The 22,473-nt window shown below is 41.7% G+C and overlaps 1 protein-coding gene across 3 annotated transcripts in view; it reads left to right on the top strand.

Annotated features, from left to right (window-relative positions):
* Positions 1-22,473, top strand: part of SYNE1 (spectrin repeat containing nuclear envelope protein 1) — a 535,576-nt gene that overhangs the window by 490,230 nt on the left and 22,873 nt on the right. For all 3 annotated transcript variants that reach the window (XM_059714126.1, XM_059714134.1, XM_059714130.1), the window contains 3 exons: positions 6,912-7,074; positions 14,729-14,916; positions 17,303-17,453. In XM_059714126.1, the coding sequence (XP_059570109.1) occupies positions 6,912-7,074; positions 14,729-14,916; positions 17,303-17,453 (502 nt within the window). The remainder of the gene's footprint in view (positions 1-6,911; positions 7,075-14,728; positions 14,917-17,302; positions 17,454-22,473) is intronic.

Below are 22,473 nucleotides of genomic sequence, written 5' to 3'. Positions count from 1 at the left end.
TAGGTTTTATTTAGAAACATGACCACTTGTCACCATTCAGTCTCATGTTATCAGACAAGGTCTGCTAACATTTGTTTGGAGCTTGGGCTTTTTTTTTTTTTTTTTTTTGGTCTGGTACTCACTAGCAAAAGGAAGCTTCCCCCCCAGCACGGTCTTTACAAAACCTTGGACTGCATGTTTTTGTTTTTAATACTGGAAAGTTTCATGGTGGTGGCAGAGGACTTATGTGCTGTGAAGATGGCAGAGGACTGCAATGTGGATTCAGACCTCCCAGACTGCAATTGCGATGTCACGAGGCAGGCAGCAATTTACTTTCTTTCAATGCATTTCTTTGGCATTTTATACAGCTTGCTGAGAAACTAGTGATTGAAACATGAATTTACTGTTTTTGCTCAGTCTATAGGTAGTTGTGTTAGACAATAATGTTTGTTCCCTGCTTAAATCTTTTGGAGCCCCACTTTGATTGTTCTTACCTGGAAGCCGCCTTGTTTCTTGTAGATGGCTTAGAGATGTTGAATGAAACCATAGACCTGATTTTACTACTGCTTTTAAGATCACATAGACACATGTGAGAAACTAGAGGTTGTATTTGACTACTCACTGTACATGTCATCAAAGGGGCATGGCTACAACCAAAAGGCAGGGACTTGAAGAGGCTGTATAAATATATTTCAGACTACAAGTGCTAAGCTAGTCTTTCCTGTACACGCTAGTAAAATGTGTGTAGTCTCGTGAACAGTTTGTAGCTCATCTGCAATGTGCATAGCTGCATTTAAAGATTTTTATTTGTTAACTTAATCTTCTGGACGTTTATACAGGCTTGTACATTTCCACAGTATTTTTAGGATAAGCTATTGTGTAACGTGAATCGTAAGGTTATTTTTCAGTTCAGCTGCAGGTATGATCTAAAAAGTACTCCTGTTACTGATCTTTGAGTATTCCATTTTTTTCCCCTAAACAGTTTAACTTATTTCAAGTGATAAAATAATTTTGCAGTATAGTCAGGTATTATCAGGAGAAGACTATTTCCCAAACAGAGACATTCTAGCAAGAATAAAAGAGTGCATTAGTGGTGTGCTTTCCAATTTGAGAACATGGGTCTTTCCAAACTCATAGAATAAAACGTTTTCTTTTCCGTCTTAATTTTCTCCCTTTTGAAGTGGAATTCAATAGTTTTGTGATTCTGACTTGTTTGCATTAGGATATTACTGTAGAAATTATGTGTTTGTGTAACAGGTATAAACAACAAACTGGTTATGGACATGTTTAGCTGTCATAATCTTTCTGGCTTTTTCTGTTTTTAAGTTAATACTAGTAAGTAGCTATCTATATGACTAATATTGTAGCTGTGAGTTCTTTATGATTCACTCTTCTGTTTTATTTTGCAGTATATGCTTAGACTTAAGCAGAACTTAAGATATCTAGGCCTGTGTTTTGAAGCTGAAAAGATTGTCATATTTTTCTCAGCTCCAAAATGTCCTCCATTTCTTTTTCTTGATTTGTAGTAGGCTCTTAATGAATCTCTGTATCTTTCTCTAGTGTTAAATCATCACTGCAAGTTCAACAGACTAATTTAAATCTTCAGATATGTTTTCTCTGTAAACTATGGAGCCAAACAATTGGATTGCTTATTCTTTTGCTTTCTGAGCAAGGTCAAATGCCTAAGATATAAAATGGTCTATGAGAGAAGTACAGTGAGCTGCAGGGACTTACTGTACTCGCATATCACACTTGCTAAATTTATACAGCCACGCATGCTTAAACCAGCCATGTGACAGTCCCAAGCCTCTATTTTGAATCTGAAATCCTTGTTAGCGAGCAGAAGAACTGATCCCAAGCTTCTTATGCAGTTAGTGCTACACAGAAAGTGCCACATGGGATTTTCCCAGAAAAAAATCTACTTTATTTTTATTTTCTCTATTTAATGCAATACTGTGTTCCCTTTGGGGTTTCCTTTACATTCTGCTGTGGGTAGGATGCCTGTCCAAGCTTGATGCAGCCTGATTTGTTCCTTCTAGAACTACATTAATCCCACAATCTTTCAGACCCCATCTTTCACAAGAGATCATGGGCTAGGATTTGGAGTTGCTGTACAATATAGAGATTTAGGGCCTTGTTACCCACTAATTTTAAGTGGCTCCTGGAGCTCTTAATCCTTGGATTTTCTACACATTAGCACGTGAAACTGGTTTTAAGCACACTTTAAACAGCTTAAAGTTATGTCACTGTAGGAATCTCTGATCCATGTCACCCAGCTCATGTTCCAGTAATATGTGGCCACTCCCCCGAGATGAGTGACCCAAATTGCAGAATTCAAGCATCCCTGGATGCAGTGTCTCCTTCACCACCCTCCTGTTCTGTCTGGACAAACTTTTTACCCCCTGAACTCTACTGCCCAGGGGCTGGTTCTGGCACCAAGCCAATTCTCCTTCCCACCCCCAGGGGTACAACCTCATGCATGTGGCCTGTAGAGCACATACCAGCTAGCCAGGTCACAGGACACCAACAGGTCCAGGAGTTGGGTCCAGGCAGAGTGGGCGAAAGAGGGGAGACGCAAGGTAGGGGGCTAGATTGGCTCCCCATGAGCTGGGGTTTCCTTCCTGGGGCAGGGGCAGCAGCTCCCCGGACTGCTTCTGCCTCCCAACCACCCTGGAAAATACAACCAGAGCTCCCCACACTCTAATCCCAAATTCCAGGTTATTAAAACATAAGACCTTCTTTAATTTTACTTCCTCTTTATTTTTTTAATTATCTTTTTTTTTTACTTCTTTTTATTCTATCCTTCAGTAGCTGACTTCCTTCATTTCACCACCCTTCCCCATCACCATTTCCTTTCCACCTCCCTTTTCATTACCATATCCTCTCCCCACAACCCATCACTCTCACACCCACACCTAGATCAAGGACAGAAACCTGTCCTGGCTCACCAGCCCTGTAGTGGCAACTCACAGCTGTAGCTCCTAGTCCAGCCTCTGCTTGCCAACCCTCTAAGCTAAGTACAGACAGTCAAAAAGCCTGAGGTTGAATTGCTGCAATCTTTACAGGTTAATCTAAAATGTGTAAATTGAACTGAGAATCAAGTGAACAGATGTTCTGGAAGTGCAGCCACATGCCTGCAGTGGCTCAGGCTAGAAGTGGGGTGGGGAGAGGGCACTAAAGCAAGCCTTCCCTTCCCTTTGCTTTGGCTGGAAGGCTGGAGTAAAGCTGGGAGCATAGGTGACACATAGGGAAGGAATAGGGGGGATGTGCCCCCTCTGAGATTGGCCCTTGCCGGCCAGGGAGTGGGGGGTGATGACTGATGGCCCCCTGTGATTGTGAGGGTGCCAAGAGAGGTGCCGATGGCACATCTGGGTTTGCCACCCCCCTCCTCCCTGCCTGGCAGGGGTTGCTGTGCCCTTGCCAGGCAGACCCCAGCAGGGTCCTGGGCAGTGGGAGGGGGCTTAAAGCCTCCTCCTCTCCTCTGCCTCATTCTGCTGGACTGGCCCTCAGGGCCTGGCCACCCCCTTTCCTCCGTTCCAGTGGTGAGTCAGGGAACTGCCTGGCAGGAGCTTCTCCACCTCAGCAGGCAGACCAGACTGCAGTCTGGAGCCAGGTTTCCCACCCCCACCTTCTTCTCAGCCAGCCAGAGCACTGCTTCAGCTAGGGAGCAGAGGGGCAGGGCCAACCCTTCTCTCTAGAGCAGACAGTGCAGGGCTGCAGAGCATGCTGGGATGCTGGGGGACTGAGTTAACTTGAACCAGGAAGGGGTCAGGAACAGAAGTTCCATAAACTGGTTTGATCTAAATTAGTTACGTCTGATACTACATTCAACCAGGTTTATCTTAAACCAGTTTCAGCCATTTTGAAACTGGATTATGTGCACTGAGCTTCTGTTCTGTTACAGGTTTAAACCAGTTTCTGATCACTTAAACCAATTTATGTATAACTTCTGTCCCTAGCCATGGTGCAACTGCTCCGAACTCAATCTAGCACGAACACTGAGCAACATTTAAGCAGTTCAAAGAGCAACGTGTAACAAAGCCCTGTGTGCTCCACCCTCCCACCTCAGAAAATAAGCTTGTGCATGTGCATATAATATGTAGTCATTCACATGCAGTTACATTTTAATGGTCATACAAAAGATAAAAACTGCTTCATGCCCAAACTAGGGAAGAAAAATACTTGGGCAAGCCTGGGGGGCTGGCACGAGTTCATGTCTTGTCTTTGCAAGCCCATAATCAATATAATTAAAGGTACATGTTGTGTTGCCAAGGTTCTTACATATTTGAAGAAGCATTTAAAAGCCCCTGCATTCTTGGTACTGAACTAGCACCTGGGAGCCTTAATCACAGATCAGCACTTTTGTGCTAAATTAATTACAAACATAAAAGAGATAGATGATGCCTTTATCAAAGGACCGTTATCAAATGGGCCTGGTGGCCCATTAGGCAAGTATGGTTAAGGCACATGTGTTTCTGTAGCCAGTGCATGCAAGGGTGTGATGTGGTTAGCATCATATCTGGATGCTTTTGGACCCCTGGCCTGATTGACCAGGTAGAGAGGCACTAGAGAGGTAGAGGCACACCTAAGCTACAAAGGTAGGATTCAGTCTTGATTGTTATGATCTGATTTGTTTTTTGGTTTTGTTTTTGTTGGGGGGTTTTGGGGGTGGGGGTTGGGTGACTTAATGGAAGTCCCAATACACTCCAATTGTGCCAGTGATGAGTATTGGAAGTGGTGAGTGTATTGGAAGTCCCCATCCAGGAAGAACACACACCAACTGCTGAAACTTCCTTAGCCTGACAAAGGGTTTTTGAACTTGAAAGCTTGTTTAATAACTATTCTCCAACTATTTGGGTTGGTCTAATAAAAGATATCAAATTCACCCAAGGAACCTTGTCTGCCTTGGAAGTCCCAATACACTCCAATTGGAGCTCCAATACACTGTCCTGGAATCCCCTGCTTTCCACTTGGATTGATTCTGTATTAAGCAGGCACAGTGCTTCCAGAAGAGCATAGAGCCACAGCCACAAATAGTTATATACTCTAAATTAAATGAATCGTGCTCAAGTCACCCCCGCTCTTCAGGCCAGGGACTCACTCACCCCTTTTTCATATTTTTGGCTAACAATTTGTGCAGAGGAAAAGGGCTATATTTTTATTGCTCCCTCATGTTCCCATTCTGGCTATCTCTTGCCTTAAACATGTGTTGTCAGGTCTTTGGAGCAGGGACTGCCTTTTTGTCCTTTATCTGTTCTGTGCCTAGCACAGCTGAGTCCCAGTCCCAAGTACTACAGCAATACTAGCATTAAATAATAATGGCTGTACCACTCCCTGCTGTACATGCACAAGCCTAAATGACTCATTGTTCCCCTTCTGCTCTTTGCGTGCCCACAGAAGGCCAGCTGCATCTAATTTTGAAAAACTAACCATAAAGAGCCAATTTCTGCTCTCACTGATGTCTGTGAGAATAGTGCCATCAATTTTAGCGGGACAAACATAGTTGCCACGGCATATGAAATTAAGTGGAATAAATCTCACATTTCAAATGAGACACTTTTAACTGGTTTCAGGTTTGTAAAGCTGCTGATAAACTGTAAGGAATAGAAGGGCAGGGGAAGACAGAGTAGAGTTGTATCCTCAGCTGGAGTTAACAAGCATTTTCTCTGGTGAGTTGGGTGTTTGCCAGGACACGCACAGAAGATGCTAAATGGCCAAAAACATTTTATGCTGCCCCAAGTTAAGACTTACTTGATACATTTTTGCTTTTAGTTTCATGGCAAAAAAATGAAAGCTCCAATAAAATCAGTTTGCAGCCCAGTTGTCTTGTGCTTCTTTTAACTTGTCACCGTGACAAATCCAACAATGCTGTATTTTCCAACATAATAAAGTTAGTACGTTACTGCCTCTTAAAGGTACAACATCCTTTCGTTGAAACATTAGGATTTATGTAAAATGGTAAAGGAATCAGTTAATGGGAATGTTAATTGAAATCCGAATTGGTACTCTTTCCCCCTACTCGTCACCACTTTATACTTAACAAAGGACTAAAAGAATTTCGGAACATTTTATCTGGCTAATACAGTTTGTGAATTTCTGGGGAAAACACGCTTCAATGTACTTTTTCACAACTGAAACTAAACTAATAACTAATCTAATCCCTTAAAAAATCTAAATATAAATACTTGTAGCTAGATGTCCTCTGCTTCTGTCTGGAAAAGAAAGCTGTGGTGGTACCCTTGATGATTGTTGTAGCTCATCAAAAGTAGCATTTTCTGTTTCAACTAAGAAATTGTCATGAGGTCACATTCTGCTCTCAACTACACACCAGCATAAATCTAGAGTAACTCCATTAAAGCCAGTACAAATTAGAGTAGCCCTTAGGACTGGAGAAAGTATCAGGGTTATTTGATGCACCAAACTCTGCCTAGTTAAGAACAAAGCCCACCATACCCAGGGATCTTTAGAGGCTTTAGAGAATATAAATGGAAAAAATGATCTATTCAGTCAATCTAGTCTTTCACAAATGCAGGTGAGTTTCCCTTTTTTTTTAATGCAGTACCTACTTGCTGGTATCTGTCCAGGTGGCTGCTGCATTAGTCAAATAGAAGGCATAACTGACCACATTTTACACTGACCATATTAATGCTTTTTTCTTTCCCTACCAAGCTTTGATTCTCCTGATGAAAATACAGACACATTTAAAAGCTGTCTGCTTGGCTTCTATAAATCCAACATTTCTCTTAACTAGAACCCACATGTTGATGGCACCCTGTATGTTTATGTGAGCACTAAGAGAAGGAATAAGATTAGTAGTTCTGTTTGTAAAATTTAGATGAAATTCTTCTCCACTGCACTTTTCACACAAGGTAATGCCTTTTAAAGTCTGTTTAAATGATGTGCAATTGCTCTTTTTTTCTCCTTTCTGGCAGGGTGAAGAAGCTGAAGGAGACCCTGGTTGCTGTGCAGCAGTTGGATAAGAACATGAGCAGCCTGAGATCCTGGCTTGCCCACATTGAGTCAGAGCTGTCCAAACCCATCGTCTACGAAACCTGTGACTCTGAGGAGATACAAAGGAAACTAAATGAGCAGCAGGTAAAATACAAAATGAGGTAGAAGAGTAAAAATAAAAATCCTGACATAGACACCACACTGGCAGTTGCACAGTGGGGAAACCCAAGTAACGTACCTTGGGCTGCCGATATCCAGCTCAGTGTTGAGAGATGGCACTGATGCAGAGAAGATGTCCTTTGATATCAAGGCAGTTGGTGCTTTTTGCATCACTCTGGTAGAGCCTTCTGCTGCCTTTGACATCGAATCTACAAGGAGCTACTTGATCCTGCCAGACAGAGGTAAGGCACCATGTTATGTCCAGAATTGTTTACTGTTGTGCTGGTTGTTTTACCATTAGTGTTTTGCTTGGGTTTTTTGTGGATTGTGGAATACTGTCCAGTTCCCAGAGGTTAAAATGAAGCCTACTGATACTTCGCAAGATTTGTTAAATGCTTAAAATATTCCATCTGTGGAAATGCTTTCTAACTTTGCTTGGCAGTTCACAGATGCCTGAGTCTCTTTGCATGCAGGTTTGCATGAGTTCCATAAAACCCAGTGTTTGACTTTAGGCTAAGTAAAGACAGTCAAAAAGCCCAAGGCTTAATTGATTCAGTCTTTGCAGGTTAGTCTAAGCTGCAAAGATTGAACCAATAACCAAATGAACAGACATTCACTTTTGATTCAGGACATGTTTCCACATGCCTGCAGTGGTTCAAGCCAGAAGACAGGGGAATGCTAAAGCACAGCTCTCTGGCATGTAACCAGCATGGGCTATGTGTTCGCTCCCTCTTCCTGCTACCCCTGAGGTCTCTGGGATTATCATAGTATCATAGTCAGGAGGGACCTGAACAGATCATCTAGCCTGACCCCCTGCCACAGGCAGGAATGAATGCTGGGTTCACAAGACCCCAGACAGGTGATCATCCAACCTCCTCTTGAATTTGCCCAAGTTAGGGACGAGGACCACTTCCCTGGGAAGTTGGTTCCAGATTTTGGCCACCCTAACTGTAAAATATTGCCTTCTGATCTCTAACCTAAACCTATTCTCCATCAGCTTATTACCATTGTTCCTTGTCACCCCAGGTGGTGCTGGGGAGAAAAGGGCTCTACCTATTTGCTGTTGATCTTCCCTGATGAGTTTGTAGGCAGCCACCAGGTCCCCCCTCAGCCTCCTCTTGCTGAGGCTGAACAGGTTCAGGTCCCTCAGTCTCTCCTCATAGGGCCTATCCTGCTGCCCTCTCACCAAGTGTGTGGTCCTCCTCTGAACTCTCTCCAGGATGGCCACATCCCTTTTGAAGTGTGGCGCCCAGTACTGATGCAGTACTCCAACTGCGGCCTGACCAAAGTCACATAGAGGGGGAATATCATAAATATTAGAAGTCCAGAATCACAGTAACAGGACTCTGCAAGGTTGTTCATCACTCCTTCCTGCTTCCAGGTGCCTCTGGGATTTGTAGTCCACAGTCACAGCCAGCACTAAGCAAGCAGGGCAGGGCAGCTCTGTACTCAGGGAAGGGAAGTTTAACCCCCCTCCCAGGCCCCAGACCTCAGCAAGATTTTGTCTGGGAGGGGCAGTGAGCCAGCCCTCACTGCTCCAGCTAGGGAGCAGAGGGGCAGGGTCAGCCCTGCTCTCTGGAGCAGACAGCACAGCACAGCCCAGCCCAGCCCAGCCAGGGCTGCAAAATTCTGGGATGCTGGGAGACTATAATTTTACTTGAACCAGGAATGGGTCTGATACAACAGTTTCATAAACTGGTTGGACCTAAATTAGTTAAGTCTGATACTACATTCAACCCAGTTTATCTTAAACAAGTTTCAGCCATTTTGAAACTGGTTTATGTGCACTGAACTTCTGTTATGTTTAAACCAGTTTCTGATCACTTAAACTGGTTTGTGTGTAACTTCTTCTGTTCCTAGCCACAGTGAACAAAGTCTGCATACAGTTCTAGAATAAAGTAGAAAGTGCTGCAGTATCAGAAACGGGAAACATTATTTTTGTTTAAGATTGTATCAAACTATAACCTTGAGGAAAATGTGTGTATGCTTTTCACTTCCCTTTCCCCCATACAAGCTAGGAGAAAATAGGATCAGTTCTGCAAAGTAAATAAGTGAATTACCACTACATATTTTCATTACATTGTGGCAGTTCTGCCTGGATACATAGGTCAGAGATATTGTCACTCTTAACATATCACTTGTATTCTGGTTGGTGGTTTCTAGGCAGATTGGCCCTGACTGGAAAAAAAAAATGCACCTTTCCTGAACACTAATTGAAGTAGTTTTTAAGTTTTTGTGAAGAGAAGCATTCTATTATATGTTAGGGATAATTCAGTTATGGCAGTATAGACTAATAAATCGACTGCCTCAGTTTTAATCTTAGTTCTCCAACTGTTTTGCAATATATACAGGGCAGCTACAAAGACTAGCTAATTCCATGCAGTGATTTGATTATACAAATTAGTGCATAGTGTATGATTATTAAAGCTCATCTTTGAGATTTTCTGGCAATGTGTTTATGTGAGCATTTTTTTTTAGTCCAGGTATCAATTTAATCCTTTTATTTCTCCTGGAAGTTTCTGTACAATGATAGAATGTGGCGTGTTTCTTTTGAATCAAGTGTTCTCATGAAAGAGTCAACACTGGAAATAGTGCTTTGTCCTGTAAGTTTAGTATGTTTGCAAGGTCAGTGTGCTAATACATCAGTGCTTATACTTGTGTATATAATTACAACTATTACTAGGAGTCAGTGGGACCATCTACATGAGATGCTGTGGTGCAGTAGCAACAAGCTACTGTGCTGTAGCTCATTGCTATCACGTAGTAGCATTGCCAGGCATTAACCATGTGGCAACAATACTGGACAGTAGCATCAGGAAAAAAACGTGGCCATGGTACTACGCAGTAACACCAGTTACTGCGCAGTCATTTCATACTTGCTTATGCATAAGCAAGTATGAATGACTGTGCGGTAAGAACTGCGAGTCTGCAACTCGTGTGGATGTGGCCAGTGACAGCATCAGTCATTTCAACTGTGTTTACAGTCATGCAATTTTAGCACTGCCATAAATTACTAGTCAACCACAAATTTCAAATTTAATTAAAAATGTAAAATTGCAAAACAGAAACAGGAGTCAATTCCCTGCATTGTGATCCCCATCCTTGGTTATTTTGATCTTTTTGAGCCATGTGCACTATTCTCTGCCATGTTACTGGGGTGAGTAAAATGATAGAACATAGGGAAAGTGAATGAAACTCTACTGCAGCCTGCCAACCCAGTAAATCTACTTATATCTCAAAAGCCATTCATTCTTTCATCTATTATGACTTTAACTGTAAAAAAGAGGCCCATTATAAGATGATAAAAGAACAGGAGATGACACATGTGGCACAGTTCAAACAAGCTGGCAAAGACTGATAAGATTTGAGGTGTATAGATAGACCGCAGGGAGATGGGGCAATCAATGCAGACATCAACATCAATGCAGACATCACCTGAGTAAGTCATTGTGAAATGGACATAGGAGTTTACCTTGTTTGAACCCCGCATACACAAAAAAGGTGAAATATGAAAAATATTAGTCTACAATTTGGCAAATTTAGATAGCATAAGGTACAGTACCTACCTGCAGTGACTGCATTTGAATATGGAAGAAAAGGCACTGGAATAGTAATCGCATCTACCTGTTGAAGCCTATTCTTGTATAGTACCAATGCATACAGTAGGATGAATGAAAAATGGGGGAAAATAGGACTGCCTGTGAAACCATAATTCTGAGTATGCCTCTATTGAAGAATACCCAGTATAAAGGTACCAAGTGAAAGACATAGATGCATCTCTTTTTGCAGGAATGTAAGGATGAAAAGAACCTGCTGTGGTCAACTGTATCATATAATCCCTTTAAAATGCTTGTTTCAAAGTAGTTGAGGTGTTCCAAAACCTCACTCTTTCCATTGTTAGAAACCTTCTAAATTCTTGTCTAAATTTTATGTATGGCAAGTTTGTCATTTTTTTGATGTGCCAGCATCATTAAATAGCTCTTCTCTCTCAGAAACATATATGTGGAAAGTGGTTGTGTCTTCCTTCAGTCTTCATTTTGCTAGAATAAACAAGCCACTGTCTCTCTTGATCTCTTCTTATTAGGCACACTTCTCATTCCTCTCATCTTCCCAATAGCTCTCTCTGCACCTGTTCCCCTTTTGAATATGCCTTTCATGAACATGGGTGATGAGAAATGCATGTAATATTCCAAATTAAATCCCATAAGTGCACTGTACAACGGCATTTATTCTTACCCGTCTCTACTACAGAAAATACCACAACTTTCTGGTAGTGTTGATGGCTGTGTTTATCAAGCTGTTTTGTAACCCAAGGTACAATCTCAAAGTAGTCAGTAGTCAGGAAAAAATGGCAGATCACTGTCACACAATCAGTCTAATATTCACATTCAGTCCTACACTGATGGTTATTGGGAAGTGTAATTTCAATATGAAGCATTTGCATCAGTGAAATGAGCAATAAAAAAGACTGTGCATGATCAATGCCTTCAGTTGTCCTGAACCCTTCACATACTTGGTAGCGCTCCAGCCATGAAATAATGATGGCAATAAGAGCTGCAAAATTCTGTAATTCTAGGTATAGCTATTGAAAGGTTTTGCATATTACTTTTGTGTAAAACACTGGAAGTAAATGAAAGTATACAACAAAATCACTTGCCAGAGAAGAGTGGGATTTATAAAATACTTCAGTGTTCACCTGTGGATTGACTGTCAGAATAAAAATCTTCCATTTTTGAGTTGACTTATTTTTGAGTTTCCTCTCAAAAAGTGGAAAAATTAACTGGAAATTAGTCTAAGCTGCACAGCGTGCCAACGTCTCAAAAAGATTACTCTGGTTATGCTGTACCATATGTAAGAGAATAATAAAGTTGTGCAAGTTGAGAGGGAGAAATCATATATATTCACTTGATTAAATAGCAGTAGGACCCTCTGTACTCTACAATTTCAAGACTTTGGAATTTATCATAAAAATCTATCATGGTAAGATTGATGCCCCAAAGTCTCAACTTCCATTATTTTTAATGGTTGACTCTTGAGACTTATAGGAAAAGCATCTACTAAATGTGCATTTCATCATAATCACATATTCCCTGGGCAAATGTAATACTAAAGTGAACTGTTTAGATGCTGTTTGGTACTGGTTGGGCACATCTATACATGCACCTGATGTGCACAAATAAACTGTAGAGCAATTTGCTTTTCAGTTTTTTGCTCCTGGGCTATGGGGAGGCTGTCTGTGTCGCAAGGTGGCTGTGTGCCAGCTGCACTGAGGCACCCTGTGCCACAGACAACCAGTGCAGTGTTTCCACATATGCTACTGTGCACAAAAAAATCCTCAGCAGGAGGAATGCAAGTCCTACCCTGCTGTGAAGTTTATTAGTTTCATGCACCCTAATAGAAGTCCAAGTGTAGACGCCAAGACGTTTGCTGCAGAGTTAATTGGTCAACTGCGCAGTAAGCCTCATGTAGATGTGCCCATTGTGTCACTTGTTTTCTTATTTAATTGTCCATTTTACAAACAAATCTGCCACAAAATTTCCAGATTTTTATAGAAGACTAGTGAAGAGTTATGGGACCAGGTCAAATAACTTAGGCTTATCTTGCCAGATGTCTTTCTGAGTGCAGACTGCAATTATTTCTTTCATTCTGCTGGTACAAAACAATTGCTTTGAGGAAGCATGATAAAATGTATTATAAAAGACCATAATAGAGCGAGCTTAATGTGGAAATTGAAGTGCTGGCTTTGGAATGTAGCATAGAGTTTGGGCAGCTAACTAGTTGTTATTAGGGGCGTGTGAAACAGGCCATAGTCGATTTGTATTTGTCCTGAATCGGGGACAGTGATTCAATTAATTGATTTGGCTCACTGTCCCGGATTCAATTCGGCCAAATCCAAATCTGAAGATTTGTTGCTGATTTGGAGAATCAGCGATTCAGACAGACACAACTTTAAAAGTTTTTTCTATATACCTTGAGGTAGCAGGCATGGCTCATGATGACTGTGATGCTGGGGTGGATGGAGTGTCCCACAGGAGCACAGTGGAACTCCCCGCGTGCTTGGCAGCAAACCCAGAGTACACACCCAGAAATACTTCCAGTCCACTTCTGGGTCCACCAGGGAGTGCCCCCTGTGCTTCTATGAGACACTCCATGCACCCCAGCATCACAGCATTCATGAGGTCCTGCTACATAGAGATATGAAGAATAAATATTTAAAGCTGTCTTGATGTCTGAATCGCCAAATCTTTCTGAATCTCTCTGATTCGATTTGGAGAGATTAAAGGGTCCTCTAATTCGACTCGGATTCAGAGATTCGGCCACCAAATCGGGCTGAATTTCCCCTGAATCGAATCAGGGACCGAAGCTTTGCACAGCCCTAGTTGTTATGCATATGTCAAGTTGTCATGTTTCTTGAACCTTCAGCACGACATCCACTCATCTGAAAATGTGAGACCAGTGAGCTACAGATATGTGGCTTGTGTTTATGAAGGTCAAAAAGGAAAATAAACTTAGGGTGCAGACAGACATGCAGCTTCCCGCTGTAACTGAGGATGCTTTGCAGGAAGCGTTCTGAGTTGCAACAATACCCTGGACCAAACAGAAGTTCACTGTTGGTTTCAGGGGAGAGAGAAATCTAGCTGCAGGCTACAAGCCTGCAGCTGGTTTCCTCTAGCAATAGCCCCTCCTGTCTCGCAACCTGTCCCTGTTTCAGAATGGGAGGGGGGAGAGCGAGCAGAGGGAGCTTGTTTTAGGGGTTCCCCAGCCAGCACTGGAGGAGGTAGTGGGTGAATTGGAACCCTCTTACCTCAGGGTGGGGGGCTCAAATATACCTGCCCCATCCTCCAGCGGGGGCTAAAAAAATCCCAACCCGAACTACCTCTGCTCTGTTTCCCCCTCCCATTCTGAAAACAGTGACAGGCTGGAAGACAGCACAAACAGGTGCTTCAGAAGATGCTTTGTTTTGAAACATCTTAATCTGACCCCTCTGCACTTGTGTTTGGTCACATCTGTAGACTGCTTTCTGTGGCTAGATTAGGCAAAAAGTGTCACTTCTGTCCATGCCCAGACATACAAGCTTTTTAAATTTCAGCCAGGACAGAGGGCTAAACCTGGAGCAGCATGTCATATAAGTTTCAAAGTTTTTTAGAATCATGAATTGTGAATACCTACAAGCCGATCTAACAGAATAAACCTTTTTATTCTTGTTATTCTGATTGCAGCTTTTTCACTCTTAGAAGGAATTCAGAAAATATACAGTCCTGTCCACACAATGACAGTGATAGGAGTTTTGCCTCATTAACGTGTATCACTATTACTTCAGCATTCTGGCAACAGATCTTCAACAGATGTTAATTCTAATAGCTCTACTGGCTTCACTGAGCTTTGACAATTTACAGCAACTTGTCCTCAAGAAATACCGAGTTGGAGGTCTGTGCTATCTCCTACTGCTGCTAACCTGTTTCATTGTATGTAACGTCACAGTAGTATTTAAGCAGACTGGGTAGTTTAGTACTCATTTATCCCTGCTTCTTAAAAACTCTGATTTACTTATTTATTTTTTAGGTAAAAAGGGCTCCCTATTTTCAAGAAGCATATAGTTTTGTCTTATCTGTTTAAGATTTGATTTATTGGCCTGCAGGAACTTCAAAGGGACATAGAAAAACACAGCACTGGAGTTGCATCCGTTCTCAACCTGTGTGAGGTGCTCCTCCATGACTGTGATGCTTGTGCCACAGAAACAGAGTGCGACTCCATCCAGCAGGCCACACGGAACCTGGACAGAAGGTGGAGAAACATCTGTGCAATGTCAATGGAAAGGCGACTTAAGTAAGTGAAAACCACGTGGAAAGTAGGAGATAGCACTAACTATTCCAGTTTGGAAAGAAACTATGTGGTTTCTCCTCCACCCAGTTAGATGCATACAACAGCAAAATGGGGGATGTATGGCTAGGGAGCAATAACGGGAAAAAAAAAGTTTAGTGTTTATAGTGGACTGCAAATTGAATACAAGTCAACGATATTGGAGCAGATGCAGAAAGGAAATGTTACTCTGGAATGTATTAATGTGAATGTTGTGCGCAGAGCAGAAGAGGTCTACTGGCCCTAGTGGGGCTTTACGTGGAGTATAATGTACAGTTTTTGGAAGCATGTTTGAAGAAGTTTAGAAAGAAATTGGAAGTCCAGAAAAGAACAAGAATAAAAAAGTTTTAATAAAACTTGATATATAAATGAGTGTTGAAACAACTGGGTTTATCTAGGAAAGGGAAGACTTGGAGGGTACAAGAGCTGAAAGGAGAGGCATTTTTTCATGGTACTCACTAGGACCAGCATCCCAGACAAACCCAACCAGGTGTCACATACTCTGGATCAGGCATTTAGAAGGTAGCTCCATGCTTATCTGGCCTGTGGACCAGCTCTACAACAACCATCCAGCCCACAGGTCCAGATGAGTTTGATACATCTGTTCTTAAGTATGTTGAACCTTCAAGAGAACAGAGGTGAGGTCCCTCCCAGCTCTCTTTTTCTGCAATTCCTGGGGAATTTAAAAACAGATAACCTCCCTACTTTGATCTTATATTGGGTTCTACACAAATACAACTTTGTATGTGTACAGAAGCACATTGAATCAGTGAGGTTGTGTATAATTCCAGAGGTCTGCCATTTCAACTTAATGGCTCTGTTACACATCTAAGTATAACAGAATTGTCTTCTAATTGAAGTGGATGCCATTTGAACTCCCATTTTATTTTTCACTTGTATATAATAAAAACAAAATATTGTCAAAACGGAATGTTGTGTGCACTTCAGGGTAATATAGGGTGGATATACTTAATGATTTTTCTAACGTTTCTTTTTAAAGAGCAGCAATATATTTCATCTTCTTAGATAACTTTCTCTTGTAAATTTGTGGCACCGCACATGGGGCATGTGCACCCATGCACCATGCTGCTAATCTGCAGCATGGCAGGGTTTTTTGACACCAGGAAATCCTTGAGTCAAAAAAAAGCTGCCCCCAGAAAAAAAGAAGTGGCACATGTGGCAACAGCATGTGCTGCTGCCAGAGACTGGAGTCTGGCTGGCTAGAATTACACTCTGGGTGCCAGCCAGGCTCCAAATGGCCAGATTGGCACTGCTGCTGCCCCAGGAGGCTCCCAGGATCCCAGGTAAGGCTGCTGGGCCCTACCCCACCCAGGTCCCTTTTGCTGTGTGCAGGGGTATGCATGCAGTGGGTTGCTTGGGGACAAATAGCAGCGGCACAAATATGTTCTACTAAACTTGGCCAGTCCCTCTGCTGCCTGAAGCCACAATCCATACCCCAGGGCAGACCCCCTCAGCCTACTGCCAGACCAGGGCTGCTCTGCTCCAGTTCAAACTGCTGTGGTCCCAGGTGCAGATGTAGACACTGTGCCCAGGAGTAGTTAACTCTGGTGCGAAATGCACCAGAGTTTATCATGACACACTAATTGAACATGTAAATGTACCCATTGGGTGCTTTCCCACAAACAGGAACATGCATTCCTCAGGGACAGATAGCAATGGCACATGTTGTGCCTCTGCTGGTTGTCCCCAGGAAATGCCCCCACATGCACACTGGCACACAGTAAGTTGCCCTGGGTGGGGTAGAGGTGGCTGGGGTCAGCACCTGGGGTTCTGGGTGAATTACCTGGGGTTCTGGGAGCCTCCTGGAGCTCCAACAGTGGTGATTCAGGTTCACGGAGCCTGGCCAACAGCCAAAGCAAGGCTCTGGCTGGCTAGGCTCCAATTATGGGTAGCACATGCTGCCACCAAATACACTGTCCTGCTCTTTTTTGGCATGGACTTTTCTGACACCAGGATCTCCCAGTGTCAGAAAAACCTGCCACGCTGCAAATTAGCAGCACAACAAATGCCTGCATGTGCAGCGTGTGCAGTTTGTGGCACCTCAAATGGCTCGTGGGGACACACCAATTGTGTTCTTTTATGCGCACGCACACACACACACACACACACACACACACACACACACACCCTTCTGCCTTATTCCAGTGCAAGCTGGATTCAGTCAGCTATTTATGTGATCCATTTATAAACTCTCCTGTCAAGTTTTGGTTAAGATCCAATTATTGTTTGATGCAATGCTGATTCCCTTTTCTAGCTGATGATCCAGTAGAGTAATGCAAGGCAAATGACCTCCAATCTAAACATGCCCTAATTTTTCCATTTTTCTTTGCAGAATTGAAGAGACATGGCGGTTGTGGCAAAAGTTCTTAGATGACTATTCTCGATTTGAAGACTGGCTAAAAATTTCTGAGAGGACAGCTGCCTTCCCCAGCTCCTCTGGTGTGTTGTATACAGTTGCTAAGGAAGAGCTAAAGAAATTTGAGGTAACTTATGATGCTTGAAATTTAATATCTGTAGATCCCATTACAGCAGCCAGCTGGTTCTTCTCCTTTCAGAACATAAGTTGCTCAACAGAGATGCTGTATTAATACAGCAGAGTTGATGATTTTGCAGCTGTTCCCACTAACCATTTTAATAATAATTAAAAAAGTATATTAGCAAGAAATTTTAAAAAATGCCTACTGGGCTTCTATTACCTGCCAGTGCACACTTGTTTCCTGCAGCTCACTGTCCAGTGTTTTGTCCACCATCATTTTTTAAATATCCCTAATCATCAGGCTTTCAGTTATTTCCCTTGGAAGAAAATAGTTATCTAGCTTAAGAAATCTCATTGCCAAGAAACCTTTTCTGATATTCACTTTGTATCTTTTTCCCGTTCCTTAAGTTCATCCCATTACCTCTTCTTATGTGAGTGAACAGATGTAACGTTTGAGACATTTCAGGCTATAATATTGGAATTACTTTAAAAAATGAAGCATTTCACCCATGGAAAGACATATAGCCCCTGTCTGCCTCTCAGTTGAAGTCCTTCAGAATCTCTCCAGCCAGGGGGCATGATGAGGGGCTGCAAACTCTACTTTCCCCATAGGGAAAGGGAGTGGAGCACACTATCATTGGTCCATCTCCCAGGGGCTTTTGGCTCCACTCCCTTCCTACCCAAATCCTCCAGGTACATTTTTTTTGTGACCGTTTTTATCCCACCTGTATGCTCAGCTTTTGAAACATTTCAAAGATGTTTCAGAGTTGCTTAAAACATTTCAAATGTTCTTTGTGTCCACACCCTATAATGGCCTGTAGACTACCATCCCAAATAACTCCTCTTTATTTAAAGTCAGATATTTGTAGATTTACCACGTTTCCTCTTTTGAGCCTAATCTTTTGAGCACTTGTAATTTACAAATAATTTTATATACAAGTAGTCCCTGATTTCTGAATAATTGTTGCTATATTCTCTTCTAACATTCTTTTCATCTTTAGTTTGCAGTATTGATATAATCAGAAGTCTGCTCATATGTGTCAATGACATAAACCAAAGTATGTGCTAAAGCACTCACAAGATTGAGGCCTTTGTTGGTGCCTTTAGTTAATCACTGCCCATCAATGGTAACATAACTACAGTGAGATAAGCATGATGTGAAGTAAATGGAACTTTTGCAGACTATTCAGGTGATTCGTCACAGTTGATGGTCTCCTACTTGATTATAAGGGAAATATTCTAGATAAGAAAAAAGAAATTAATTATGAAAATAATAAATCTGAGCCATTATTTCAGCAGTCCAAGAAGGCAAATGCTATTAACTAATCAAATCCTCTTAAAGTATAAATATTTTTTTTTAAATGCGAACATTTTTATTCATGGCTTGCTTTGCTCGGGGGAAGTGGCGTAATTTAAAGCTGAAGGAAAAAGCTTTCTGGAATGGCTTTAGCCGGGCTCAGATTTTATTACTTATGTACAAACCTATGGGAACTATGATCAGGGTTCATTACTGAAACACGCACAGACCTTTTTATAGTAGTGAAGCAAAAGGCTACTATATAATATTAACGTTAAGAGAGATACTCTTTGGAAAAATGTATATTCTGTTTCAGACCGTCTTCCCATTCGTTCCATCATCCCTTCATTCGGTAACCAGGGCTTAAATAACACATGTAATGAGTTACTGTATATGAGAGAGTACCATGCATATCTCATCTATCTCTAATCTTCACAGCTGACCTGTCTGTACCTGAAGTCTGGCTTCATGTACCCTTTCTCACCTTTTTTGCACCACCTTTCCCCTTCTGCCCCGTACATGCTGTACTCTCAGGCAGATCAGTGAACTTCTGATTATATAAATAGTACGAACTACAGGCAAAAAGAATGCAAGAGGAGAATATAGCAACAGTTCTCCAGAAAACAGTTCAGTTTCTTGTCTAGTTCTTTTTTTGAATTGTCACAGTTGCAAACAGCTTCTACAGCTATCATAAGGTAGAGATATAAATCCCAAAATAGTGTTCCTACTACTCACATGTAATGGGGTCCTCCTGGATCATAAATGTGAAAGTGAATTTCTCTTGATTGTATCAAAACTAATTTTGATCTAATTTTATCCTCCTGTTCACACCATCGATTAGCTATAAAGTCTATGAGAGCAGTAACAAAATAGGTTAGAATATTTTCAGTCCTGCAGTGTATTACACAAGATTATTGTGGACTCTATTGCACAAAGTCACGCTGCAGTCCAATATTTCGCTGCTGCGTGATTACAGAGAGAAAAAGGAACAAATGAATTATTGTAAGGCTGAACTGAAGAACACCCACACCTGTTCTTTTGCTGGACACGACTTGATAACAGGTGAAAGAGCAACTGTAAAATTACACAGTTGTAGAATAATGTTCTTAAATCCTCAGAGATGATAGAAGACGTGCAGTTAGATTTAAACCTCTCCTATAAAAGAATCTGCTTGTCTTCTATGTTTTGCTCTTTTGACTGACCTTGCCACTTGCATTTTATTCCAGTAGCCAAACTGCTTATTTTTTAATTTCATTGGCGTCTAAACTTGGGGGGGTCACAGTAGTGACAAGGCCCATTTAATACTGCTGTTGTTTCAACCCAGCTCCTTTACCTTTGTCTAGGGCTTTCTTGGACACAAATGCTTTTTTTCAGGTTGAAATAACTGAGCACTCCTTCAGGCGTTTGTATCAAGGACTGTAGCATATAAAGAGTATTTGTTTTCCAGTGTTCTCATGTCTCTTCCTCTAGTATGCCTTATTGCCAGGGTTTCTTTGCTACCTACAGCTGTGCAAAATGCAGATTTGTAAAACTAGGCACTTGGGAGTAAAAAGGCAATTAATTGTCTAAACATGTCCTTAAGAGAGATGAGTTAAGTAGGTAACACACTTTCAGCCAGATCCAAATCATTTGCATGAGCACTGAAACAGGACCTCACTGTCTGATTTCTGCTGAACTTACAAAAATGATCAATATTGACTCTTCTCCAGCAGTCCCAAAGCCGTTTGAGCATCTCCATTTTGGATGGAAAAGGTTCTTGGACATTTACACAGCTTTTGAGCATGCTCCAAAAGTGGTCCAGTTGTTCTGGGAAGTATCTCAACTCCATCAAAAACCCTGATCTGTGAAGCATTCACAAGACACTTACTTGGTTGACACCAACAGCATCAAGTTCAGTACAGAATTCTATAGTCACTCTGGACCATTGGTGATGGGCCCACCTTTAGTGCGATTAGTCTAGCAATCAAATCATTCATGCAGGAAAGGATGCAGGCCTTCATCCATGTGAGGAAACTCGATCCTTTATTCTGCCACATTCTGTGAGAGAACCCTAACCACTAGGTAGTGCCCTAAACTGGTGGGGTTGTCCTCCTGTAGAAGCTGAGACACTAGACAACCACAATTCCATGATTCATGGGGCCAGAATGAAAAGCAACAGGAAGACTGGTTGTAGCTCTGATGAGGACACCCCATAGAAGGGGGAAACTTGGGTTCTAGTCCCTATTTCTAGACCTATTTATGTATTTTACAGTTAAACAGCCATTGGTTAAAAGAATAGAAATAACAGTAGCAGTAGTCACTGGTCCACTGAATTCAGTGGTCCTATAAGTTAAGCATCTTCCTTGTAGATGCACTTGGATCCATTGAAAGTGCCTAATGTTTTGCACTGAGTCAGGTGTTTAAGCTTCAGAGCTACAGTTCAGACTCTGGCACTTCCTATTGGCTACCTCTAAGTGCCTAGGCAATCTGGATGGTCCTTTTTGATACGGAAAACTTTTTTCATTGATTGACTAGCTGGGCACATTGGTGGCTTAACCTTGTCTGATCTCCCTACTAGGGGCAAAGTGCCTAATTTATAAGCATTACAATGCCTTAAGTGGAAGCATCTACAAAACTATTAGATCTATCCCGGAGTCATTTTTTTCTACTCACAAAATACCAACCAATGAAACCTTGCTTTTAAGAAACTATTAATCCATAATCCAACACATTTTTAACATATTTCTACCTTTGGATGAATCACAGCCTGCTTTCTCTGACTGATTTTGAGAGTTTGTTTGGTTTTTTTATTCACATAGTTTATTTGACAGCCTAAGTCGCATTAGTGTTTCTGCTCTTGCGTTGGTTGACTGAAGTTTTTTCTGACTGAAAGGAGGATTTGAACATGTGGCACAAGCATTTTCTCAAATATAGGATTTTATAAATACTGACAGAATGTTCTTTCTATGAGTACTTGTGCAAATAAATATGTGCACACCTGTATACGGAAGGTAAAAAATGCCTTGAATGCCATTCCAGTGAATGTATAGTTATTATTCACACTATTGACAGATTCATCCTTTGGCATCTATCCAGTGTTATTACTGTAGACATTCATTGAGGTTAGAGAAATTCTGTGAAACCAAAGGAATTTTGGCTTTCTTGTCTACAGAAAAATGATGTGCTTTTTTGTTTTGTTTTGTTTTTATTTCCCCATGGCAAACTTGAAGTTTAGTTCAAGTCAATATAACTTGAAACACTCTAACTGTTTAAGGCACTTGAATTAGTTCACAATTCACACACTCCCACAGTTCACACACTCCCTGCTCTCAGAGAACCAGGCTTAAGAATTGTTAGAAAGGACATAACCTCATTCATGGGATAAAATTGCACTTGTCTGTCATTCTGACAGGAGGATTCGAATGCATTCCAACTTGTGGATTTGTAACACAGTGTTTCTCGTAGCTCTTTCTAGTCTAAAAGCCCCAATCCTTCAGTCAGGATCTGTTCCACCAAACATTTTCACCAATGTTGGAGTTACCGGGGTTGTGCAAATGGGCGGCCCAGCCCGCACACCACCAAATTGCCCTTTTGAGAGTAAACTCTCTAGTTTTGACTGAGTATCCAGGAATGTTGGGGGCTTAACCTTGACAATTGACCTCCCTCAATGGCAGTCCTAAGACCAAGAACAAACTAAGGCACTATTTGCATTTAATAGTTTCAGGGGCTGAGTGTCTGATGGTATGTTTTG

Source organism: Alligator mississippiensis, chromosome 1, assembly GCF_030867095.1.
Source record: "Alligator mississippiensis isolate rAllMis1 chromosome 1, rAllMis1, whole genome shotgun sequence".
Taxonomy (NCBI): domain Eukaryota; kingdom Metazoa; phylum Chordata; order Crocodylia; family Alligatoridae; genus Alligator; species Alligator mississippiensis.
Note: the sequence above shows the minus strand (reverse complement) of the source record. Positions and strands in the feature narration are given on the sequence as shown.